This window comes from Euleptes europaea, chromosome 15, assembly GCF_029931775.1.
Source record: "Euleptes europaea isolate rEulEur1 chromosome 15, rEulEur1.hap1, whole genome shotgun sequence".
NCBI lineage: Eukaryota > Metazoa > Chordata > Lepidosauria > Squamata > Sphaerodactylidae > Euleptes > Euleptes europaea.
In genome coordinates this window covers 8,810,189-8,837,581 of record NC_079326.1, presented here as the reverse complement: position 1 = coordinate 8,837,581, position 27,393 = coordinate 8,810,189, and the positions used below count along the sequence as shown (strand labels likewise).

General features: G+C 41.4%; 1 protein-coding gene across 1 annotated transcript in view; it reads right to left on the bottom strand.

Moving 5' to 3' along the window:
- Nucleotides 1-12,258: 12,258 nt before the first annotated feature.
- The window catches only part of MRAS (muscle RAS oncogene homolog), a 39,423-nt gene continuing 24,288 nt past the window's right edge, over nt 12,259-27,393 (bottom strand). The window contains exons 4-5 of the mRNA XM_056861105.1: nt 27,266-27,345; nt 12,259-12,988 (exon numbers count right to left, since the gene is read on the bottom strand). Coding sequence (XP_056717083.1) covers nt 12,889-12,988; nt 27,266-27,345 — 180 coding nt within the window. The 3' untranslated portion in view covers nt 12,259-12,888. The remainder of the gene's footprint in view (nt 12,989-27,265; nt 27,346-27,393) is intronic.

The window sequence follows — 27,393 nt, the reverse complement described above, 5'->3', positions numbered from 1 at the left end:
ACAGGAGTGAGGGAAACTTTATATAGCTATATACAATAGAAAGTCATAAGAATGTAGCTGTTTTGTTCTACCAACAAGTGTTTGTAATTGTTGAGAGCGATCACTTGGCTGTTACTTCTTAGATAAACAAGCATCGGCTTATTTAACACAAAATTTCTAAAGTCTGTGGAGGCAGGAAAATACACTTGGTTCCAATTTATTTAACACTTAATAAGAATCACCCACCCACTTTTAATTGGAGATAGTTCCCTCAGGGAAGGACTACTGGTTTCATTTCCCTATTTGAGGATCCTCCTTGATCTTACCCTCATCTTCACCACTCCCTAGCAGCCAACCTCTAACTGCCTCTCTCCCAGGTCAACAGCAGAATTTTTTTAAAAAAAACCTGTCAATCTGTAAGTAGTTGGACAACTCCTCCCCTTAAGGGTGCCAAAGACTGGCATCAGAGCAAGGCACTGCTGTCCCCAAAATGGATGCCCCTCAGAGAGTTGTAGGAACTATCTTGTGTGTTAAGCCTGGGCAGGAAAGAGGTTGGTAGATGAACTTTCCCCCTGGCCCTTAAGGTGTGCCTGGCTGAACTATGGGGCTAGCTATTCTCCATTGTGTCACTCCAATGTGATTTAATCAGCGCTCTGAACAGGCCATTACTCATCCCTATCTGCACCCATCCCACCAATCAATCAGTATTCAAGGAAATAGCCCAGGCATTCTCTTGGGTCCTAATGACCCATCAAGCCTCTCCTGCCCTTTTCTTGGAGCCCCCGAAAAACAATCAATTCTTTGTCTCTGGCTTTCCTACCAGCTTACCACACACTGCATCAGGACCCATTTCTGGGTATAAATGTGTGTGTGTTAAGTGCCACCAAGTCGTTTCCGACTCATGGCGACCCTATGAATCAGTGTCCTCCAAAGTGCCCTATCCTTAACAGCCTTGCTCAGATCTTGCAAATGAGGGCAGTGGCTTCCTTTATAGAGTCAATCCATCTCTTGTTGGGTCTTCCTCTTTTCCTGCTGCCTTCAACTTTTCCTAGCATGATTGTCTTTTCCAGTGACTCTTGTCTTCTCGTAATATGTACGACAGCCTCGGTTTAGTCATTTTAGCCTCTAGGGTCAGTTCAGACTTAATTTGATTTAAAACCCACTGATTTGTTTTTTTGGCAGTCCAGGGTATCCGTAACACTCTCCTCCGACACCACATTTCAAAGGAATCTACTTTTTTCCTATCAGCTTTCTTCATTGTCCAGCTCTCACATCCATACATAGTAATAGGGAATATGATGGCATGAATTAACCTGATCTTGGTTGCCAGTGACACATTCTTACACTTAAGAATCTTTTCTAGCTCCTTCATGGCGGCCCTTCCCTGTCTCAATCTCCTTCTGATTTCTTGACTGCAGTCTCCCTTTTGGTTGATGATGGAACCAAGGAATAGAAAGTCTTCAACAATTTCGATTTCCTCATTGTCAACCTTAAAGTTGTGTAATTCTCCTGTAGTCATTACTTTTGTCTTCTTGATGTTCAGCTGCAGTCCTGCTTTGGCCCTTTCTCTTTTAACTTTCAGCAGTAGTCATTTCAAGTCTTCGCTATTTTCTGCCAGTAATGTAGTATCATCGGCATATCTCAAATTGTTAATATTCCTCCCCCCAATTTTCACTCCATCTTCCTCTAAATCTTATCCAGCTTTCCTAATGATATGTTCTGCATACATTGAATCATAGAATCATAGAGTTGGAAGGGACCACCAGGGTCATCAAGTCCAACCCCCTGCACAATGCAGGAAATTCACAACTACCTCCCCCCTACACCTAGTAACCAGAAGATGCTCAAGATGCCCTCCCTCTCATCATCTGCCTAAGGTCACAGAATCAGCATTGCTGACAGATGGCCATCTAACCTCTTCTTAAAAACCTCCAGGGAAGGAGAGTTTACCACCTCCTGAGGAAGCCTGTTCCACTGAGGAACTGCTCTGTTAGAAAATTCTGATGTCTAGACCGAAACTCTTTTGATTTAATTTCAACCCGTTGGTTCTAGTCCGACCTTCTTGGGCAACAGAAAACAACTGTTGCACCATCCTCAATATGATAGCCCCTAAAGTACTTGAACATGGTTATCATATCCCCTCTCAGTCTTCTCTTCTTCAGGCTAAACATACCCAGCTCCTTCAACCTTTCCTCATAGGACTTGGTCTCCAGACCCCTCACCATCTTTGTTGCCCTCCTCTGGACACGTTCCAGCTTGTCTACATCTTGCTTAAATTGTGGTGCCCAAAACTGAACACAGTACTCTAGTTGAGGTCTAACCAGAGCAGAGTAAAGCGATACCATCACTTTGTGTGATCTGGACACTATACTTCTGTTGCTGCAGCCCAAGACTGCATTTGCCTTTTTAGCTACCGCATCACACTGCTGACTCATGTTCAGTATTTGGTCTACTAAGACCCCAAGATCCTTTTCACACACACTACTGCACAGACAACTCTCCCCCATCCTATAATTATGCATTTGATTTTTCCTACCTAAATGCAGAACTTTACATTTGTCTTTGTTGAAGTGCATTTTATTAGTTCTAGCCCACTTCTCCAGACTTTCAAGATCATCCTGCTTCTTGGCTGTCTTCTACCATATTTGCTACCCCTCCCAATTTAGTATCATCTGCAAATTTAATAAGCATCCCCTCTATTCCTTCATCCAAATCATTTATAAAGATGTGGAACAACGCAGGGCCCAGCATAGATCCCTGAGGCACTCCAGTAGTCACTTCTCTCCAAGTGGATGAGGAACCATTAACTAGCACTCTTTGGGTGAGGTCTATCAACCAGTTACAGATCCACCTAACAATAATAGGATCGAAACCACATTTTCCCAATTTGTCAACTAGAATACTATGTGGAACCTTATCAAAAGCCTTACTGAAATCTAGATAAACTATGTCTACAGCATTGCCCTGATCCAGTAAGGTAGTAACTTTCTCAAAAAAGGAGATAAGATTAGGCTGACATGACTTATTCTTGAGAAACCCGTGCTGGCTCTTAGTGATCAGATCCATCCTTTCTAAATGCTCAAGGACTGACTGTTTGATGATTTGTTCGAACACTTTTCCTGGTATAGAAGTCAAGCTGATGGGTCAGTAGTTACCCGGATCCTCCTTTTTCCCCTTCTTGAAGATGGGGACAACATTTGCCTGCCTCCAATCTTTTGGTACCTCACCTGTTTGCCAAGACTTTTCAAAAATAATGGACAGAGGTTCAGAAATTACATCTGCAAGTTCTTTGAGTACCCTTGGGTGCAATTCATCTGGCCCAGAGGATTGTTTCATTTAAAGAAACCAGGTGTTTGTGTACTACCCCAATGCCAATTCTAGGCTGCAAATCCCTCCCCTCATCACATGTTCTGTTTATGCCATGTTGAGCACCACTTCCCTCACGAGAAAAGACTGAGGAAAAGTAGGAATTGAAGGGTTCTGCCCTCTCTTCATCTCCTGTTACAATTTCACTTGCCGGTCCACGCAATGGGCTTATCTTGTCCTTGTTCTTTTGTTGCATTTAGCATCTCTCACTAGCCTAAGTTCATACTGAGCTTTAGCTTTCCTAACACTCTCCCTACAAGCATTAGATATTTGTTTATATTCCTCTTTGGTTATAAGGCCCTCCTTCCACTTCCTAAATGAGTCTCTCTTATTTCTCAACTCTTTAAAAAGCTGTTTATGGAGCCATCCTGGACTCTTTAGGCTCCTCCCATTTTTCTTTCTCATAGGAATGGTTTGGGATTGCACCTTCAGTATTTCATTTTTAAGAAACGCCCACCCTTCTTGAACTCCCTTCTCCTTAAGTATTTCCGACCATGGGATTCTACCTAGCATAAGGTTAAGTTTGTTAAAATTTGCTCTTTTAAAGTCCAACCTATATGTCTGACTACGTACAGGTTTTCCTTTCCCCAAGATTGTAAATTCCAGGAGTACGAGGTCACTACTACCCAGGGTGCCTACTACTTTAACCTCATTGACCAGTTCTTCCCTGTTGGTGAGAGGTAGGGAGATAAAATGCATCCTTGTCTAACACCTTTGCCAATTGGAAACCATTCTGTTTCTCCATATTCTGTCTTAACTGTGGCCTCTTTTTTTTTTTTATATAAATTTTATTGGGTTTTATGATAGAAATTTTCCATTGCATTAAACAACATCTATAACAATATCAAATTTCAATTCTAACCTAAAGTTGTTATAATTCCATATCATATAATAAAAAAGAGAAAAGAAAAAAGAAAAAAAGAAATGGAAAATTTTTTGACTTCCCCATCACCTCTATCTGCCTCTTAATAAAAAGTTCCTCCCGTCATAGGTAATCTAATCTTGATAAAATATCGATACCATATATAAAAAACCATAATCTGTTAGTAAATATAATTATGCTTATTCAATATAAAAAAAAAAAATCAAAAATAATCCTCTGGATCAGATTAGAAAATATTCTTCCATTCTTCCCAATTTTAACTCATATTCACAATAATGCATCCACACCCCCCATTCCCCCAAAAACCGAACGTCATTTTCTTCATTTAGAATAGCTGTGAGTTTTGCCATTTCTGCCACTTCAAACATTTTAACAATCCAGTCTTTTTTCTCTGGAGTTTCTAGCCCTTTCCATTTCGCTGCATAAAGCAGTCTCGCAGCTGTTGTGGCATATATCAAAAAGGTTCTTTGTGTTGCTAAGTCGTCAGGAATCATACTCAATAACATCATTTCTGGTGTTTTGGATATGTTCTTTTGTAGTATTAATCTCAGTTCGTTATAAATCATGTCCCAGAAGTCTTTGGCTTTGTCACAGGTCCACCACATGTGATAAAAGGAACCAATTTCTTTGTTACATTTCCAACAAGTAGGGGACATCGTTTTATAAATCTTTACAATTTTCTTGGGTGTTAGATACCATCTATACATCATTTTATAGATGTTTTCTCGCACTGACTGTGCTTTTATTCCTTTTAAATCTTTAGACCATAATCTTTCCCATTTATTTAAAACAATATCATGTCCCACATTTTGAGCCCAATCGATCATAGTTGGTTTAATCGTGTCCTGCTCACAGTATATTGTTAAAAGGAGATTATACATTTTAGAAATCAGCTTTGTATTATTGTCTAGTAGAATCCTTTGAAAAGGAGATTTTTCTTTAGAGAAACCTTTTTTTGCATCTTGTACAAAAACTGATTTGATTTGGTAATATTGAAGCCATTGTAAATCATCCTTAAGCAGTTGAAAGTCTTTTAGTGAGCATTTCTTTCCTTCCCAATTAATTAGATCTTGATAAGTAATAAATTTGTCTGGTCTAAGTGGGCGCAAAGTTAGCATTTCTTGGGGCGATATCCACATCGGTGTTTCTGGTTCCAAAATGTGTTTATATCTCATCCAAATACGAAGTAGAGAGGACTTGATTATATGATTACGGAATGTTGCTTGTAATTTAATTTTATCATACCACAAATAACCATGCCATCCACTTAAGTTATTATAACCTTCCAAGTCTAGCAAACGTACATTTGACAAATTCATCCAGTCTTTTAGCCATACTAAAGCTACCGCTTCAGCATAGAGTTGAAAGTTAGGCAGTGCTAAACCTCCTCTAGTTTTTAGATCCACCAAGTATTTATAAGCAGTCCTTGGTTTTTTTCCTTGCCAGATGAAGTTTGAGATGTCTTTCCTCCAAGTTTCAAAATATTTTGTTTGTGATATTATTGGTAAATTTTGGAATAAGAAGAGCATCCTCGGTAAGACATTCATTTGGATCGTTGAGATACGTCCCATTAATGACAATTTTTTGTTTGACCATATAATCATATCAGTTTTAATCTTACCCCATAACTTGAGGTAATTGTTGGTTAACAGATCTTTATTCTTTGCAGTGATCCAAATTCCCAGGTATTTAACTTTGTTAGCTTTCTCCCAGCCAGTATATGATATAAATTCCTGTTGTTGTATTTCCGATAAATTTTTAAATATTATCTTTGTTTTTTCTTGATTCACTTTAAAGCCTGATACTTTTCCAAAATCATCCAAAGTCTCCTGAAGTATATTCATTGACTGTGTTGGGTTTTCCAAAATTAGCAGTAGGTCATCCGCGAATGCTCTCAACTTAAATTCATGTTTTTTAATTCTTAGCCCGCGGATGTCCTCCATACTTCTTAGTTTCACACATAGCGGTTCCAACACCAACAAAAATAAAAGTGGAGACAAGGGACATCCCTGTCTAGTCCCTTTCGTGATTTGGCAGTTATCTGACATTGATTCATTAACCAAAATTTTAGCTTGTTGGGAGGTATAAATAGCCGATATACCTTTCTGAAAACGATCTCCAAAATTCAATTTATCCAAAATCCGTTTCAAAAAGTTCCAAGAGACCATATCAAAGGCTTTTTCTGCATCCAAAAATACAAAAGCCGCAGTTTGTTGAATATTATGGTCATAATATTCCAGTGAATCTAGTAAAATTCTTACATTGTCTTTTATTTGCCTTCCTGGTATAAAACCTGCTTGGTCCTCATGTATAAGATCCTTAATAAATTGCTTTATCCTACATGCCAAGACCGAAGCAAAAATTTTGTAATCCACATTTAAGAGCGATATAGGTCTGTAATTAGATGTTTTTTCTGGATCTCTTCCTTCTTTGGGTATCAGTGATATAAATGCGTGTGACCAAGTCTCCGGGGATGTTCCCTCGTCCAAAATTGCATTATAGAGTGAACCAAAAAATCCAACTAAATTGTCACTAAATGTTCTATAAAATAGTGCAGTAATTCCATCTGGTCCAGGTGTTTTATCCGTTTTTTGTCTCAGTATTGCTTCTTGTATTTCTTCCCTTGTTACTGGAGCTTCAATACATTCTCTCTGGGTCATTGACAAAGCTTTCATCTGTATTGAGTTTAGAAATTTATCTATTTTCTGTTTTGGAGTATTTTCTTTCTGATATAACTTAGAGTAAAATGAAACAAATTCTTTCTGAATTTCTGAAGTTGAATAAACTGGTCCTTTAGCAGTTTGGATTTTTGTTATAATCTTCTTTTGAAATGAGTCCTTCAGTTGTGTTGCTAAAAATTTTCCTGGTTTATTTGCATATTCAAAATACTTTTGTTTAGCAAGTTTCAGATTTTTATTCATTTCCTCCATTATTACCAAATTTAATTGGTGTTTAGATGCAGAAATCTGTATTTGAATTTCTCTTCTCTCTTCTTCCTGTGTTACCATTACCAATTTCTGCTCCAAATTTTGTAAATTCCAAAGTATGTTGTTTGTAAATTGCAATTGAGTCTTCTTCCAGGCCAAGTGTTTCTGTATCATAAAACCTCTCAGAACAGCTTTGAATGCGTCCCAAACTGTATTTAAAGAAGTTTCCCCATTAAGGTTAATTTCAAAAAAGTCTTTCATTAAAACCTGTAATTCCTTTTGTATCTTGTTGTCTTTTAAAAGTTTATCGTTCATTCGCCATCTAAATGCTTGTTTATTGTTCCAATCAAAGGTAACAGGATTGTGATCAGAAAAAGTTCTAGGTAAAATATGAATTTTACGTAGTTGCGTGAAAATTGATTTACTGGCCCATATCATATCGATTCTGGAGTGTGAATCGTGTCTTGCTGAATAAAAGGTATATTCTTTAGCTGTTGTATTCATTGTTCTCCAAATGTCTTGTAATTCTAATTCTGAAGCCATGGCAAAGAAAGTTTTAGGCAAGCATCCATCATTGATATCTTTTGCTTTTGATTTTTTGTCTAGAGATGGGAGAATAATTCCATTGAAGTCGCCCATCAATAAAATTTGGTCTTGTGCGTACTGGGTTATCAGGTCATGTAATTTTTCATAGAAGGATTTTTTCCCTTCATTGGGTGCATAGATTCCAACCACTATTGTCCTTTGTCCCAATATTTTAGTTCTGATAATTACAATTCTTCCTTCATTGTCTTTATATACTAGTTCTGGACAGAGACTGGGGTGGGCATAGATTACCACTCCCTTTGTTTTAGTTTTAGCAGAAGCAATAAATGCTTGTCCAAGCACCTGTTTCTCCAAGTATTTTTTATGCTTTGAAGCTATATGGGTTTCTTGTAGGCAAATTAGGGAGTATTTATATTTCTGTAGATATTTGAAGATTCTGGCCCTTTTAGTTTTCTCATTCAGTCCATTTACATTCCAAGAAATTGCTTTTGCCATAATGTAGTATTTTTTAGCAAAATAAAAAGTCTATAGTTTAGTACCACCTTCTGCACCCTGTACCTCTTCTTCTTCCTCTTCTTCTTCCTCCTTCTCTCCAGGTAATTCTTTAAGGTCCATTTTATATTTTCTCAAAAATTTCCCCACATCTGCTTGGGATAGAATTGTCGTTTTCACTTCCTTATAGGTGAAAGCCAAACCTTGTGGCATAATCCAACGATATTTGATGCCATTAGCTTTCAGTATAGACACAAAGTCTTTGTAGTTATTCCTCTGTGAAAGTAGATGCCTTGGAATATCCTTCAGTAGTATAAGAGAGGAGTCTCCTGCTGACACTGGATTTTCATAATGAATCTTCATAATCTTGTCTTTAACTCTGGTGTCATAGAACACTATCATCAAATCTCTTGGCTTAGATCTTCTCATTCTAGCAGGTAGTGGTATCCTGTATATTCTATTAATGGCTTGTTTTAATTCTTGTTCATCTATCTGAAATAAGTAGGCCAAATTTGGTATTGCAGATTCTTTATTATCTCCCATCATATCTGGAAAATTGCGTATACGAAGGTTGGTCTCTTTCACTCTCATCTCCATCATTGCCATTTGATTTTTTGCCGCCATCTGATCCGCTTGTATTGTTTCAATCTGTTTTTCTTGGCTTGTTAATTTTTTCTTTGTGTCCTTGTGCTCATCCATCACTTTCTTAATTGATACATCCATCGCTTGCATATCTGTCTTCATAACAATCATTTGAGTTTTTACTTCTTTCAAGTCTCCAGTGACCACATCCAACTTCTGATTAATAGCTTGGGATGCTTGACCAAGATTTGTCATCATAGAAGTCAACTGTGCCATCTGTGCAGACATCTGTTCAAACTGTTTATTTGTTGCCTCAGTTTGTTTAGTTAGCATATCCTGTAACTTTTTTTCCATGGTCGAGGTTTGTAAAGAGTCCCTTAGTTTAGTATAGGCAGGGCTATGTAGTGAGCCAGAGCGGGGTCGAGACATTTACATTCAAAAGAAGCTGGTAAAATACATGTCCACCGACAGGGCCTTTAAGGTGCTGGTTAAAAGATGATAATTCAAAGATCAGCCTAATAATTTTTTCGGGTTGAAAAGAGTCGAAATTGGCTTTAAAATTGCATTTTAAAGTTTTAAAATACCAGTGAGTTTTTTCGGTCGCTCTAGATCGGATTAATCAGGAAGTAAACAGGAAGTTACTAGTGCTGCAGACCTTCTATCGCCTCTTCTCGATGGTTATTCCTTCAGGAATGATTTGAAAGTAACTCGAGTGCGACGGATATTCAGTCCCGCGGCTACTTCCTGTTGTTTTAGTTCCAATGATAGAGAGGGTGTTATAGAGAGTCTTCCGTTCCAGGCACTCCCTTACTGCAAACGTGGCAGGAATTCACCGGAAAATCAGGAAGAGAAATCACCCTCCCCTTCCTTCGGACCTCTCATTGGTGATAATTCTTGTCAGTCTAAAAGGTATCCTTCCGACTCTTTGTTATGGTTTAGGCTGATCGATCCGATAAGGCTCCTGTCGCTAATCCCGATGACTAACTCAGATCAAACTTTTTCAGTTCGGATTATGGAGGGGTGGGGGTCCCAGAAATATTCTTATCAGCCTCCCGTCTGTTCAAATTTTCTAGTAAGTAGACGAAGAGTTCTTTTGTACTCACTTGGGTGTCAAGAGGTGAGGTTCTTTTCTTTATGTAGTCCTTATGTTGGTATTAAGGCGGTGGAGGGTAGAGCTTGCTGCCAAAGTTGCGTTTTGGCGATGTCCTTCCCTAGTGCCCTCGCAGGACCGGCGTCTAGGACTCCGAGGGGCTTAAAAAAGCCCCCTCAGAGTACCTAGGAGGTCAAACCGCGTTTGCGGGCTGCAGGGAGTTCCTGCTTTCCAACCCACTTGCAAGGGTCGGATTGGGGTATCTATGTACCCCAAAAATAACGCAAACTTGGATTTCTCCCAGGACAACCTGGGGAAATGGAGTGCTCTCTCCAACGGCACCACCGGAAGTCCCTTAACTGTGGCCTCTTGTCCAGAATACACGTTGCACATTAAAATGATCAGATGCTGTGGCACACCCACAACATCTGGTATAAATAGTGGTCCTTTAACCCATAAGTGTGTGTGTGCGTGTATCCTGAATCCATACACCTATCCCTACTTGCCTGTGGGCCCCCTTCTTCTTGGCTCCTGGAAATGCTGGTCATTTTCTTCCTCAGCACTGTTTCCCTGGATGGCCCTTCAAGACTGGGTAACTATCACCCTTCCCTGAAACCCTATTCAACTTCCTCCCTTTTCTCTTAGTCAACTGTTTTATGCTTTGTGTGTGTATGTACATTGCTGAAAATATATTTACTGTTTTTATTATTTCTATTCTTTAATAAAACCCACTTCAATTGTAACTACTACCTGCTCATTTAAAAATTCTTACCAGGGACAGTTCTGGTATACATAGGTTATCCCAGTTACCCCCTCTCGCTCTGTCTCAAGCTAATTCCCCCAACTTAAATGGAGACTGCATGCTTATGGTTCTCAGACCAGTATAAGGAATCTGCAGTTAGTTGTCCATCGCACATGCATTCCAAAAGTGTATTGAAGATGGTCCTTTTCAGTTCTTTGCCATCTCTGGGCTATTCAGCTGTACTTTCCAGTTATTGATTTCAATGCTCATATAAACTTGGAGCAACTTTCTAGGATCTTTTCTCAGGCTATAAGTTGCAACAGTTGCTGAAACAAATAATATCTCTTTCAATTACATTCTCTAACTACTGCCACTTAACTTATAAATCTCTCCCTTTACTTCCTTACTCATCCTTCTCTTTGCTAATATTCAGTATTTCTTGACCTTTTACCTCTACTTACCCAATGTAGTTTGCAGAGTTTTTTTGTGAGTGCTTTAAAAGAGCCCAGAAGTGAGCAAATAGGAAGCAGAGGAGGACTTCCCCTTTGCCTGACTTCCTATAACACCAGGAATTGTAGGTCAAAATAATTAAGCATAAAGCTTAGAATTAGCAGTGATGGGAATTCAGTTCAGAAATTAGGTCATGAAGTCAAAGTGACCAAAGAAAGTAAGTTCAAAGGAAAAGGAAAGACCCTTGCTGGTGTCCAATTCAAACCATTGAGTTTTGTTCTCTTTCTCAATGGTCTGAGTTGAGGTTTCAACATCAACCCTCATTCTGAATTTCCTGCCTTTTTTTTTGTTGCTCTGCACTCACACTTTTTTTTGTTTGCAAAACTTAGCTCTGAAATGTACAAAAAGGAGCATGTTGCAGTCAAAAGAGCATGCCAGACCTTTTGGCTGGTTCTCACAGTTCAAGAATCGGGGTTGCTGAGAGTTTTAGACCTGAATAGTGCACCAAATATCCGCACTCTGCATTAGAATTCCTTATCCTAATTGCTGAAGGCCAAAGAGACTGTTCCGATACTGCTGCTGCATGTTAATTACTCTTTTGTCTGGAGGAGCAGTTATTTTAACTGAGCAGCAAGATAAACCAATTTGAAATGTGGAACACCTTGTCACATGTGCACTGCAAGTAATCTTGAGGTCAAATGACATATTAAATGGAGTTTTATGATGGGAACACCCAGTGTGTATTATTGGAAGGAAAAGCATATGGAAAAGCAACAAGAGCAGTGCACAATTCCAACATTGCAAGATTATTTAGCATTAGGATATAAAGGAAAGCAAATCCATCAAGAATCAGCACACTTTATATTTTGGAGCCAGGTATCCACTGTGTTCACTGTATGGTTGTGTAGTGGAACTAGTCATATTTAGCCTTATAAAATATATATTCATGCAACGTATGTTAATTAAACCTGAATTTCCTGTCAGTAACTGGCAAGTAAGAAAAAAACCCATGCCTTTACGTCATTGCTAGCTAGCAGTAAGAGAGTCTAGGCTCTCAATTGTTTAAAATTTGTCTTTTTTAAATAAAAAAATTCTTTTTGAAAATTGTAAATTACTTTTAATTTAAATATTTTCAAGATTAGTAAAATGGTTGCCCCCCCCACCCCTGACATGCTCCCCAAAGTACATCCCCTCAATTGGGATTAACAAAAAGGATAACAACAGCAACAAAAACAACAACTAACAAACCAAGCCCATTCCTTCATGGTCTTTGCTAGAGGTTTGCAGACTGAGAACTGGCTACATTCCAGTTTCTGACACAATGTCTGGAGTCCTCAGAGCAGCTGGAATTCATTTTCTTTCTTCAAATCTATGCAGTTTCCTATGAAGTTGCAGTTTGGCACTGGTGTGTATAGCCGGGAGTGTTCAGTGCAAGAGAAAACAAATCCACCGTATTTCTTTCTTGCTGAGCAAAAAACTGCTGACCCTGACACATACAGGACTGTACAAAATGGAGTCACTCATGACTGGTTAGAAATTGGCCTAAACCAGAACATTTTTTTCTTTATAAAATAAAGATTGTGGTGATGGCTGACATTCATAAACCTCTGGCCTTTGCTTGTCCCCTTCTTTTTAGGAGACTGTAAAAACCATCCTGCACCACTTGCCAAGTGGTCATTTGGCCCAGCTTCAAAAATGCCTCAAGCTTTGCTCCCTATTGAGTTATTTCATGAGATAATTACTGTTCTTCAAACATTAACACTGCAGGTAAGTGACACAGTGCTTCAGGGTTAGGCTCAAGTTGGGATGGAAAAAAACCATGGAAGAACAATCACAAAATTACACACTGCAGTTTGTGGGAAGTCGTGGCTCTGTCATCTCGCCACTTGGTCTTTTTCTTCTTCTTCTGGTTCTTCTCTGGAACCTGTTGCCTGTTAAAGGACATAAAGGAAACTTCAGTACTGCTCTTAGGTCAAGGGGAGATGGTTTGAACAACATGCATTTAGAAGCCTGTGGAGAGGGATGTATACAAATGAGTCAGTGGGAGAATCTTTGGACTAAAGATATCAAGTTTATTGAATGTCAAGTACCTAGAGAGAACTGGTATAAAATGTTTTTAGATGGCACATTACACCTAAAGATATAGCAAAAGCCAACAAAGATTTTTACGGGAAATGTTAAAAATTTCATAATACAGATGCAACATTTTATCATGTGTGGTGGACATGTGAGAAAGCAAGAAAATATCAGACAATGATACATGATGAAATGCAAAAGATATTAAAAAACAAGTTTCCATTGGATCTGAAAAACATGTTATTAAATATTTTGCCAAGCAACGTATCAAGAACATATAACGAACTATTTAAGTATATGATGACGGCGACAAGAGTGATATATGTGACAAGATGGAAAGCAGAGTAATACTCAGATTTAGATGAATGGATTAACAAACTAGCAGAGTATGCAACTACAGCAAGATTAACATATTTTATACCTAATATGTCAATTTCAGAATTCCACGAAAAAATGAGTGTTTTTTAAAAATTATATAGCTAAAAAACTGGAATATAACTGAAGTAAGCTGAGACAGAAGGAGAAAGGTTAAATATGTTTAATAAGCAAGTAATAAATGTGTTAATAGATATGGAAGAATATGTGGAGAACAAAGGATAATGTAATTCAAAGTTGGCAATTGAATTATAATATTGAATGGCAGGCTTCATGAGTTATATTGTGTATATGATTTAATGTCCTTATGTTTGTTTGTGGTGTCTTGTTAAAATAATGTTTAAAAACTCTGTGAGGAGGAAGGAGTTGTGGAAGGGGATTTGTACCAGAGAACGAATTGGTGAAGAAAAGATTCAAACATCCCACCCTGGAAGCAGTTTTTCTCTCTCAGAGGGCTCAGATTCTAACTAATCAATGCAGAGAACAATTGTGCAACAAAACCCAGTTGGGCATTTTTTAGTGACATATTTTTCTGTGCAATGGTTTGTTAGGCCATGAGACCTCTGCTCTACCATTAAGAGAGTTTTGAGGAGAAACAGGTCTCCTGACAGAAGATTGGGGCACAGCTGTGCCCTGCAGGAAGAGCCAGTGAACTATCATGTTAAATACTCTGGTGAACAGAACTTCACTAGGGCCCTCATTGTGGTTTAATTAGCTCAGTGAGAAAAGTATACCTAAGCTGAGTTCTTCCTGAATTTTTTTCATGGCATCTGCTTAACCCTTTTCTATTCAAAATGGCCTCCTATGGCTGCTTTACTTTCCAAGGCAGAAAGATGTAGGTACCCACATCTTTTTCCCTGGAAGGGAAAAGGTAGCTGGGAAATAAATGTTGAGAAAAAAACGAAACAGTCAGAAGGGTTAGGCAACTGTTTCCCACCCCACAGTGTTTTTGTTTCCCACCCCACGGTGTTCCTCCATTTAATTCTGGGAGGCTGCTGCTGTTTGGAAACAGCTGGCAAAGGAAGGGCACACGGTCCAGTCAAGATCGAGATTCTGTATTACTTCAAAACCTGTTCCATCAGAAGTGACTGTAGAATGAAAGAAGTGATAAGGAGAACAAAACCTTTCTCATTCTACTCTCCATCATTTCAAAACCACTTTTGCCTCTCTATGGGCGAAAACGCAGGGTCGCTTTATCTTCCTTTAATCCCTGTTTCAGCCAGGATTCAGCCTGGATCGAATGCATGCGTTTCGCCTAATGTGCGATCCTGGCTAAAACAGGGATTAAAGGAGGATAAAGAGTCCATGCGTTTTCGCCCTATGTGTACCAAATTTTGAACACTGGCAGTTGAGAAAGCTTAGGAACGTACGAGGAGCCACCCTATTCTGAGTGTGCTGCTGGTTCATCCAGAGGCTATCATCCAATACCATCTAACATGAATAAGTTTAGCACACCATGGTTTTCGGTGGGAGGTTTTCCACAGTCCTGTTCCTGCGTAGCTGGAGCTGAATCTGGGACCTTACACATTCAAACCATGTACCCTACCCTTGATCTATAGACTATCTGTATTCCAAGCTCAGTGTCTGCTGCTCAGGCTGGCTCTTTGCCACTTCTCCCGAGAGACTTGGCCCAAATCAGTGACTATAGGAAAAGAAAAGGCCCAATGTCCTGTCTATGCAGTGCGTAAGTATTCACTGTACAGAATTTTGCAGAAAGGGCAAAACAAAATGGCACTGTTGTATGATGCACCCCCTTTCCCCCTCTTTAGTACCCACTCTCTTAGCCTGTCTGTGTGTGCTGGGGGGAAAGCGTTAGCCTGAGAGTATTGTGAGGAGATTATTTTTCTCCTTCTCCAGTCCCACACCAGTGTTTACCTCAGAGAGAAATTTGACACAAGAGGCTTCTTAACTTTAACAAACAAAACAGGGAAATTTATTGAACAGTATTCACACGATGGATTTTTGAGGAAAAGGCAGAATTGGAGGGAAAGACCAAAACACACACGCATATATACACGAGATTCCTTCAGAGAGATAGCTTACAGGACAATGATTAGCACATTACTTTTGCAGGACAATACTCAGCTCAAACCCAACCCCTTTCTGACTATATATTACTCTTCCTACACCCTTGACACTGAGAGACACTGTCCTTTGGTGTTACTACTCTGAAGATGCCTGCCACAGCTGCTGGCGAAACGTCAGGAAAGAAAATACCAAGACCACGGTTACACAGCCCGGATAACCTACAAGAACCAAAGATAGCTTAGGTGTCTTCTCAAATTAGGTTCCTTCAGCACTTAGGTTGCAAGCTTAGTTCTGTTCCTCTGAACTCTCACAGACTCAGTTTCACAGACTCTCAGTTCTGATCCCCAGAACCCCCTTTAGGCGCTGTCCCTCTGCCGCCCAGCTATCGGGGAAGGGAGAGACCTCTCAGCCTCTGTCCCCCAGAGAAACGCAGAAGTATGGTGATTCCCCCTTTGAATCACTCTTCCCGTTCTCACGAAGATAAGCCCCACATCTCAAACAACACACTGGGGTATTTTTCACGGTGGATTTTGCTTCGGTTTCGAATCGGAGCAAACAATAAACCGATTTAAATAGCTTTTTCATGACAGCGCAGATTCTCCCCCCCATCCCGAGGCATTTTCAATTTTTCACGGGAGAAACAGCGCACGTCTCTGCGCTGCTTACGTCTGCTGCCGCTCATGACTCACCGCTCCAAATCCGCCTCATCCCACCCACTCTTCCCATGATCCTGTGTGTGTGTGTGTGTGTTGGGGGGGGGCATCCTGAGAGCGGCAAATCCAAGCCAAAACCCCCATCACCCTTCTGAAGAGGGGCAGCCAGTCTGCTCTGGGTCTCCCCCCTGCCGGTGCGATGCTGTTAGAGTGGCAACTCCCCCAGCCCATCACCGTTCTTGGGGGAGGAGAAAGGAGACGTCCCGGGGAGCGAAGCAAACATTTTTTCATGGGCATCCGAGCAAAACAAAACGCTCTTCTACTGGAAAGTACGGCTCAGAAGTGGTTTGGATTGCCTCTCTTTTAACCCGGCTTATTTTGCTCAGTGGGGGTAAACACGGATCTGCAGTGAATAACCAAAATTTGCCTCCGACGCAAATCAGCATCGAAACAGCAGCAAATCTCCGTGAAGAATACCCCACTGTATTTGGAATAGCTCCTTTCAAGCTTATTCCCGCCTAGTGACTTGAGAAAGGGCCCTTTCCCTCCCTGTCTCCTCCTGTCGCCACACAGGATTTGTTCTCCACCAGCCTAGGCCAATGCAGAACCCCTCAGGTTCTCAAGAGTGCAGACAAGCTTCCTCTTCTCACAGCCTCCTCTCAGGCTGGTGACCCAGCTGAGAATCCCTCTCTGTCTCTCAGAGCGTGTCAGCTTTTTGGCTCTGCCCTCTCAGCTTTTCCCGGCAAATTAAACCCCTTGTCCATCACAGGTTGTTTTTCTTGTGTGTGTGTGAAGTGCCTTCAAGTTGCAGGCGAGCTATGGCGACCCCTTCTTTGGGGTTTTCATGGCAAGAGACTATCAGAGGTGGTTTGCCAGTGCCTTCCTCTGCACAGCAACCCTGGACTTCCTCGGTGGTCTCTCATCCAAATACTAACCTGGGCAACCCTGCTTAGCTTCTGAGATCTAACGAGATGAGGCTAGCCTGGGCCATCCAGGTCAGGGCACAAGAAACAGCATTTTCTTAGACCACAAGAAACAGCATTTATCAATCTTTCATTTTCGCTTTCATGCCTGCTACATCCCCCTGCTCTTTTTTTTTCTTTGTCTGCCAGCCAGAAAAAGTCCAAAGGGCCTTTATCTACATACACTGCCTATTTTGTTGGACCAGTGGGGGTAAACATATGAGACTGTTAATGTAGCTAGGCTTGAAATCATAACTGTAAGGCGGAGGTGGTGTCTTTCCTGGGTGAACACTCAGTTCAGCATTAAAATAACTAATGAATAAGTATGCTGATCCAGTCACTTCTGCCAGATGTCCTCTTGTAGCAGAAGTGTTGTTGATAATGAAATTTGGAATGTAGCACATAGACTCATTTAGGATGGATGATCAGAGAGGGGAAAGGGCTCCAATGTATAGCAGATGCTGCATTCAAACGTAACAGACAGGTCACACCACAGGGAGGGTGCTAGGACATACCGCCCCGGCTCTGCTGCATGGAGCTGAGTGCACTGCAGAACAGAGGCAGGTTGCCATTCTTATCGCTTCTCCAACTAGAGGGGTGTGTGACCTCAGTTAGTCACAACCTCACCAGAGAACTGACTGTGATACCCAGCTAATGAGCCTGCCAACTTCAGTGATAATTTGAGGCAAGCACATATACTGCATTTTCCTCACTTATCGCTCATGGTGACAGTAAGCCTGGTGAAAATACTTGCAATTTTTAAAAATATGGGCTAGGGTGGGGTTTTTTTTGTTTTGCATCCTAGTCAATTGCCAGAACTTTAAACAGAAGGCTATTTCTCCCCCACTCCCCGCCGCCCACCTCCTTAAGTATACATGCATTCTGAGGCAGTGTAACTTACAGGGATACAGCACATGGCTGAATTCTTGCTGACCTGCCAAAGTCACCAGTCTGTGGTGGTTAAGGTTGCCAACTCCGGGTTGGGAAATACCTGGAGGTTATGGGGGTGGAGACTGAGGAGGACAGGGTTTGGAGAGGGGAGGGACTTCAATGCCATAGAGTCCAATTGCCAAAGCAGCCATTTTCTCCAGGGGAACTGATCTCTGTTGCGTGGAGATTAGCTGTAATAGCGGGAGACCTCCTGCCACCACTTGGAGGCTGGCAAGCATAGTGGTGGTCCCCACGGCCATGCTCTCCCCTCAATAGTGTAGTTACATTTTATACTCCTCTTCCTAGGAAGCTCTGGTTCAGTCACACAAGGATATTCCACATTTCCCTCGCAACAGCCCCATGAGACATGTGAGGCTGAAAGGTGCTGACATATCCAATGTACCTAGTGAGCTACATAGCAGAGGAGAGCGTACTAGAACTCAAGAACTCAAGCCCAAATCCAGTCCTCACACCAATAGTCTCTGCACTTTCACCCAGCCCAAATAATGCACTTTCAATCCACTTTCAGTGCACCTTAACGATAGTTTGCAAGTGGATTTTGCCAGTTCACACAGTAAAAGCCACCTTTAAAGTGCATTGAAAGTGGATTGAAAGTGCATTATTTGGGCTGTGTGAAAGCGCCCTTAGAGATGGACAGGCTGAATAATCAACTTCCTTAGCATAAATAGGAGCAGGATCCTAGCAGAAGATTTCCTTGGGCAGAATAAAACAGCTCTGACACGTTCACAACAACACTGCAAATGCTTCTGTGGCTGATGTAGGTTTTAAAGGACTGGGCTGTGCATGTTTAATGATGATGGATCCTTGGCGCAAAGTTTACTGATGGGGAAAATGATTAGAAAACAACATGGAATGACTCCAGCGTTCATCTGTACTCCCCAAGCTACCCCCCCTCTTGTGTTTCTGCTGCCAGATGAGATGATCTGAGAAGAGTGGGTAGTGCCACCTGCTTTTCTGAAAAGTAGACATTCAGATCAGCAAAGCAGTAATTGCTAGGAAAGCAGCACCATGTACTTCTACTATTCCCAGTGCTTCTTGGGGAAATGGCTACAATTATGCATAACGTTTCTGTATCTGTATATTCCCTAAATGGATCAGGATGATTCTCTGCTTACTCAAGTCAATGAAAGTAGAACAATCTATACACACTGGAAAGACAGCAATTAGGATCCCACCAGCTTTTTCACTCAGCCCTCCCAGTTACAAGCCCACACAGCTTTTGTCCATGCAGGTCCTATGATCTCCAACCCAACCTTTTTGGTACTCAAAAGGGACTCCCTTCTTCTCTTTTCATCAGTAGAACAGCTGGCTGGGGTCCACCAAGTGCCAAGAACTGCTTGAAGTCACTTTGCTACTTCTTTGCACTTCCAGTGCAGAAGACTCCCCCCCCCCAATCAAATCACAACTGGCTTATGGTGTGGGTGAAAAAAGCAGAATGCATCAGAAGAGACATCTGAATGAGCTTGGGGGGTGGGGATGGATCCATCAACTCCCTTCTGCCAAGCCTTCCCCAGAGGACAGCTTAGTGGAAGGGAGTAACTGGATCCGCACTGGCATGAGTGAAGAAATGGATCCAACCCAATATTTTTTCTTTTCAGAAGTGTTTTTTACAAAATAACAAAACAAAATAACAGCTTCATATTGTTCAGAAACTATAGTTTGGCTACTCATTTCTTGTACAAAAAGCTACATCATCAGTTCAATTTTCAGTTGTAGTAACCTGGGCGGCTTCCACATGGGGACAGGACTTTTGTGTTTTCCCCGATGCTGGTGTGGCTGCAGATAAAGCGCAGGAGCAACGGGGCTTCCACATGGCAGGATTCCCCACAGCTGCCCTGCCACAATCCCCTGGAAGTGGCCACCCTACGTTTGCAATTTAAAAAAAACAATTGGCACTAGAATATTGTTATATCAATATTTTATTGTAAATATAGGTATAGCAGGTTTTCTGATTCTCTAGCTTTCATTTATAAAAGCAAGTCTCTAGCCCCTTCTCATGTGAAGATGTGCTGTGATAGGGCCTTGGGAGGGGTGGCTGGGCATGGTTGCATGAACGATGCATATAAAAGCTAGGCATCCCCCCTCAAAGATAAGATTCACAGGTGTTAGCTGAAAATCCACACTTTAATGTCCATCCACCCCAATACCAGTCCACTACAAGGATGTCCATTCCCCATTGCAGTAGAAAAGAGCAAGAGTCCAGTAGCACCTTAAAGACTAACAAAATTTCTGGTAGGGTATGAACCCACCTCCCTGCCCTTTGGCCCAAATCCTGCCTGAGCCCTAAGGATATCCCATCACCAAGCACTGCCGCTATATGCACCAGCAACCCTTGCCCAGCCATTGAGAAGCCTGGCCAAACTTGGCCCACAAGTCTTTCCAATCACTGCCCTCTTTGTCCCTGTATTGGAAATATGCGGAAGAATATTGTACGGCGAGGAGTTTAGGTTGACATGTCTCATTTCCCCCATATTCCCTCTGTAAAGAATGCTGGCCTATTAAGCATAGTTTGTTTTCTTTCTTTCCTTACAAGATGTGTGTTATTGTGTACCAGGTGTAATCTCAGGTTGATTAGGCATTCTATGCTGACTCATGCATCAGCTGGTATGCACGATCAGGAATGAAGGGTTGTGAGCCAGGTGCACTGAATTAACCTAAGGTATCTGGCCTGAGTGATAAAAACCCAAGAGTGAAGACCAGCAGAGAGCTTCAACACAGATCAGGATCTGGATGCTGTGTAACCTGATTGACGACCCGGGGTCTCTCTCGCTGCTGTACACGGAGCTCCCAGCAGCCGAAGTGGAGATAAGCTCTTGTAAAGTATAAATGCTATATTGTGTGCCAGCTGAATGCTTTGTGTTACTTTGTGTTATAAGCTGAATGCTGTGTGTTATAAGTAAAGCATTGCTTGTCCTTCACCTTCCTGTGAATTTATTGCCTCCAAATCCAAAAGAACCTCTGCCTTGGCAGAACAGTCCCCCTTACCAGTGAGCCTGTTTTCTTAGGTGTCATCAGCCCTTCTGGGCCCCCCTGCAGCATCCTGGTGCCACATACACTCTTTCCCTTATATCTCTGCAACAGAAGGAGCTAGAGAGCTACTTTTGTTAAAATGAAAGCTGTGAGTTCAGAGAACCTGCTATACCTGTTGTTTCCATGAGATATAAGGATATTTTAGTGCCAAGATAGATAGATAATTTATTTGCGGCACTTAGCCAGTCAGAACATGATAAAACGGAAAGCATGGACTAATAGATTCTTACAATCATAGAATTACAGTCCGAGTCTTAAAACATTTTTAAAACATTTAAAAAGGAATTACAGCTGGGACACATCTGTCAATTGCGCTGTTCTAAGGCGACAGATTTTCATTGCTGCTAAACAAAATTTCGCAACCTGAAGAGTGGTTGAAGGATTACCCCCTTGTAGGAACATCTCAAACCTTTCACCTGCCCCGTCAGGTCTCGATAAGAGGGGCTCAATAAACTTCGAACGGGGTAATGTATAGAAATTGCAGTTTAGGAGGGCATGCTCAACAGTTTCTAAGTCCCCTGATTTGCAGGGGCAGAGTCTCTCTTCCCAGGGTGTCTTCTTATATTTCCCCTCAAGCAAAGCAGATGGTAAGGCTGCACATCTGGCCAGGGTAAAGGCCCTTCTATAATTGTTTATCTCTAAATAGTGGAGATAGGCTGCTGGTGCTAGGATGTATTTAGTATGGAGGGGTACAGTGAATAGAGGCGCCCTTGCTAGATCTGTTTGTCTCTCGATATCTTTGATCCTTTGGGATATAATTAACTTAGCTTGTTTTTAGTGCCAATTAAAAAAAAAGTCCTTTGGGGGATGGAAAATGGCTGCCATATGGGCCAGAAAATCCAATTTTTCTCACCCACACAGCACTCATCCAGGCCTTACTTTGACCTTTCCCAAAACTTTGGAGCAAAGCAGGTTTGAAAAAGATCAGAGAAAAACCAAGGACACCCCCCCCATGATGCTGTGGGGAAGAGGGGGGGGGAATGAACTTCTAAAAGCATTGAACTTGGGGAACATAACCTATGCTAAAATGCCCCTAGTCCCAAAATATATACATGTTTCCTTTTCAATAGCCTGCCTTTGTCCCAAGGGTTCTATACAAACAAGACCTATAAGTCTCAAAGCATTCGGTTAAAAAAAAAGTAAAGGTAGTCCCCTGTGCAAGCACCGGGTCATTCCTGACCCATGGGGTGACATCACATCCCGACGTTTACTAGGCAGACTATGTTTACGGGGTGGTTTGCCATTATACTTTACCCCCAGCAAGCTGGGTACTCATTTTACCGACCTCGGAAGGATGGAAGGCTGAGTTAACCTTGAGCCGGCTACCTGAAACTGACTCCCGCCGGGAATGAACTCAGGTCGTGAGCAGAGCTTTTGACTGCAGTACTGCAGCTTACCACGCTGCGCCACGGGGCTCAGAGCATTAGCGATCCAAAAAGCTACTTTGCAAACTGTAAAGGGGCCACTGATGCTGAAAAGCTAAATCCTAAGGATATTTAACTCGCCACAGGTGACCAGTGTGAAATCCAGTAAAAAAAAATGACAGAAACACACACCAAAGTAACAGTGAACTAATTTTCCAGGGTGTGTTACTCCATAATTCAGAAAAGAAAAAGGGAAGGAAGGAAGGAAGACTCTTGAAGAAACTCCATAGCAATGAAGTTAGAAAACTAACATGGAAGGGTCAGATTCATGGTTCATTCAGTTCACCACTGTGGTTTCTCAAGTGAATTGGCAACGATTTCTAAGCTTAGTGGGAAGAGAATAAGTAAAAGACTACTTTCAAATGGAAAAAGGCTGCTAGTAGCTTTAAACTTTTGCCAACAGTGGAAAACCAGATGCAGAGATACAAATAAGAAGTAATGGAAACTTGAGGTGCACCAACACACACACACGTCCAAGCAAGTTAAAATGGAATTGGAAGGAAGGCAGGTTAACCACAACTTTCGGACTTTTCTTAACACAAATTCCAAAGGCTCTGTTCAGATATTATGTGACACCATGGTTTAACAGCAGTTGGTTAGTTTGTGAAACTGGGATTTGGCTTGAAGATAATAATTCCTTTCTTATTTGTCTCAACAAATCCTAGCTTCGGTGCCTTCACTTTTTCTCCCACTTCACATAAATATCCAGCAGTTATCTAGTACTGTATTGCAACACCCAACTGAGGGCAAAGATTTACCATATCATGAGCTCCCTCACCATTGGCTGGCAGCATTAGGAACACTCACATTCTTGGGAATCTTGGGCTGCTTTCAGCATGGCTAACAGCCACAGATCCACTCCCCCTGCCTCAAGTACTTGTAAACAAAGCTGCCTGGCTTTTCATACCAAGCTCAAGGAAACCAATCTCCCACTGCCAATTTCAGTGCACCCCCTTAAGCAAACTCACCCTAACAGTCCAGATTCTAACAGTCAGCCCCCATCCCAAAGGTATGATTCTACAACTGGCAGCCTGATATACATCCAAAGACAGAGCAGCCTGGGGCTTTGAATGGGAAGATATGTAGACTATTTGTCCTGTTTGTTTTCCCTCCAGCCTCTCCCACAAAATTCCAGAGCCATTGTATCTATGAAGAAGTGTAAACAAAATGCTTTCATAAATAACTTTGTTGTGACTAAGCAAGCCAGGGATCCACTGGCAATGCCTTTGTTTTCTCCCTGTGCATGTAGATGAGCATGGCAGTGTTCCTGGACCTTCAAGAGAGTGTATGGAGAGATGAGGAGGTAGCCAGGCAGAGTATGATTCAATATTTAGCTGTTGTTGAGTAGACTAGGAACCAAGGGCATGGTCAGGGAGACCCTAGTAGCTGGAGCGTGGAGAACAAGAGAGCGTGGATATCTGCATTTATATCTCGTAGCCATAGTTACGAAAAAGAAGAGTTGGTTTTTATATGCTGACTTTCTCTACCTTTTAAGGAGAATCAAACCAGCTTACAATCTCCTTCCCTTCCTCTCCCCACAACAGACACCTTGTGAGGTAGGTGAGGCTGAGAGAGTTCAAAGAGAACTGTGACTAGCCCAAGGTCACCCAGCTGGCTTCATGCCTAGGAGTAGGGAAGCCAACCCAGTTTACCAGATTAGAGTCCGCCACTCATGTGGAGGAGTGGGGAATCAAACCTGGTTCTCCAGATTAGAATCTGCTGCTTTTAACCACTACACCACACTGGACAACTGTAGTTAATAAAACTATATGTCACAATTAATGTGTGCCTTCTGATATATGCTGATCTTTATTTATTGATTTTATGAGGCAGGTTTTAATCGTTGATTTAGCTAGATTTTACTATGTTTTATTGTAGAACATATGTGATTATGTGAACCGCCCTGAGCCTGGCTTTGCTGGGGAGGGCAGGATATAAGCTTAATTTAATAAAATAAAATAAATAAACTAATTTACTGTAGGTCTTTTCCATTATTTCAGGCCCCTCACTTATTGTGAATGGGTTGTGATTTCAAATTCAAAAATAAAAAAGTTAACAAAATAAACCTAATTCAAATCATTATTTCAACTACTGGATTTCAGTACCCTTCCTGACCAGTTAGTGGGGTAGCCAGTGTTTGAACAATCCACTAGCCATAATTCATTTAATTAAACCATGGCTTCCTGCGATATCTGAACCAAGTCTAAATCTTTCATTGAATTTGCTTAAGGTAATGATATCTGTCCATGCCATCTGGTAGAAAGAAAAACATATATTGGGCCATTGGCACATTCAAGTTGCATTTGCAAGTCATGTTTTTACGAAGTTCCTCACTGGCAAATTTTTAAATTATTTAAAACACTTAAAAGTGCTTTAAAAGAGTATTTGCAGTCAAAGAGGAACTCTTCTACAAGTGTCTACCAAAAGCAAGAGACTGTACCCTTCAGTCACTTGCCCCACTGCCTTTCCTGTCTCCTTCCCCAACTAAACACCCGCTGCCAGTGCACACATCTAGAGGCAGATAGTAGAGCTTCCAGATCAGATGGATACCTAGCACATCTCATTTAGTGGTTTTAAAGCTGTGAACACCTGTGATTCTGAGTATACAAGTAATTGCAGCTAAGTATTCCTGAAAGTAACTTTCTCACCATTCCCAGCATTTCCTTGTAATCTTCAGCCACAGGAAAGCATTGCCCAAGTTCTAGAATTGTCAGCAGATGCACAAGGATGCCATAGAGCACAGAATGGGGTGGAAGAGGTACTCTGAGGGTAGGAAATTGGAAATTCGCTATTTTCTTGACCATCTCAGCAAGCATCAGCCCTGGATCAACAGATAATCTTTCAGAATGCCCTGAGCCAGAGGAAGTGTGCTAAAATGAGTTGCTGACATTACAAAGCTTGTATTCCATGAAGTCAAAACCAGAATTCAACTGACCAAGCTCATATGAAGCTGGACTAATGTACTGATCATGTGAAATGTTTGTGGCTTAAAGATCAAACTGATGCGCCCCAGAACTGATCTAAAGATAAGTCTGCATCCCTGGCTTACACAAAGGTACAAATACATACAGCTAAGTGTAAAAATCGTTATGTAAAATGAAGATGAAATAATGTTACATCAAAACTGGTGAAACAGGAGCAAGCTCTTGCTTTTGAAAGTGCTAGATCAATTCCTTTTTCCTTTCCTTTCCTTTTATCCCTTCGAAGCTCCTTGATCAATTGATCTTGAGCAGCATATATCTAGTGTTGGAGGGATATAAGGACTGAAACAAATCTTGCCACTGACAATGTAGCCTTGGGGTCCCTATCGCTTAGTAAAAAAGGCATTATGTCAGTCACAGAGGCATTGGATTTGTATATTAAAAGGGGGGAAATATAGTGCGATCGAAGTTCCTCGTAAAAGCGGCATTCCAAAAGGGCATGGGCTAATGAGTCAATAGAGCCAGAAGAGCAAGGGCAGATCCTGTCTGAGTATGGTATATTCAGAATTCTGCCCTGCATTACCATAGAAGGGTTAGCATTCAGTCTAGCCAAGCAAAAAGCTCTACAGAGACGAGGAGTTGTCAGATAATATGTATAGGCAGGAAGACCACGTGGAGGGGGTATTCCGAAGAACTGGGATGAACAGACGCGACGAGCACGAAAAGTAGTGCTGTTATAATCGAGCTCTTTAATGCGCTTTTTAATTTTGGCAAAAGCTTCAGTTTTCCCAAGATCTGATAACATATCCTGCGAGAAGCCCAACAACGACAGTTTCTCATCTAACATTTTTTGCCATGAGGATTTAAAAGGGTCATGCTTCAGAGAAGCTAGGAACCCCTCAGTGCTAAAGCACAGTTTAAGGTGTAGTTTAAAGGTGGCCAACCACGCCCTAGCTTCAAGTGACATTTGGCCAAACTCGGAACGAAGAGTAACGCCAGCAACACATCGAGGGGCATTTAGAAGTTTTCGTAAGAACTGAAGCAGTGGACGATCTATAGATTCATTGATGACTGTAATCCAGATGGCAACACCAAAGGGGATAATTGGGGTAATTTTCAGGTTGAAAACCTGAATAGCCCCTGGAATATATTTGCCACCTTTGGTGTGAAAAAAATTGACAATAGCACCAACCCCAGTTTTAATTTTTTTGGACACTGCTTTTTGATGGGCATTCCAATTTAGGTTACGGGGAAAAAGAATGCCAAGGTAAACAAATTCCTTGACTTGGTCAACCTCAAAGCCATCTAATACCCAGCGAAAAAGAGGCAATTTTCTCCTCTTGGTGAAGATCATAATCTTAGATTTATGATGGTTTATTTTAAGACCTTCCCTAGAGCAGTACTCAGAAAAAGTTTGCAAAGATTTTTTCAAACCAATTCTTGTGCGGGACAGGAGAACTGCATCGTCAGCATAGAGTAGAATCGGGGTGGGATGACTTGCAAGCTTTGGGGGGTGGCACAACTCTGAGAAATTGGTTGCCATATCATTCAGGTATAGGTTAAACAAGAGAGGAGCAAGGAGGCAACCTTGTCTAACTCCCTTGACCAGCTCAAAGGGCTCGGTTAGTTCTCCTTGGTTGCCACAGCGAACCTAATCAGTATGAAATTGCTGAATAAGCCATAGTAACCTCCTATCCATAGTAGAATGTGATAGTTTCAACCATAGCCGCTAGATCAATTCATGAACTTCTTGCAAATCATGGCCAACTCAATCATAGAATGGCTCACCTGATTACTCTAACAAGATCATGAAAGGCTTTGTCAACATTCAGTGGAGGGTCCTTAGCGCTGGTTTCTATGTATGGAATCTGGAAAACAAAGACCAGTAACTTTTAATACAAAACCACCTTTTGCAG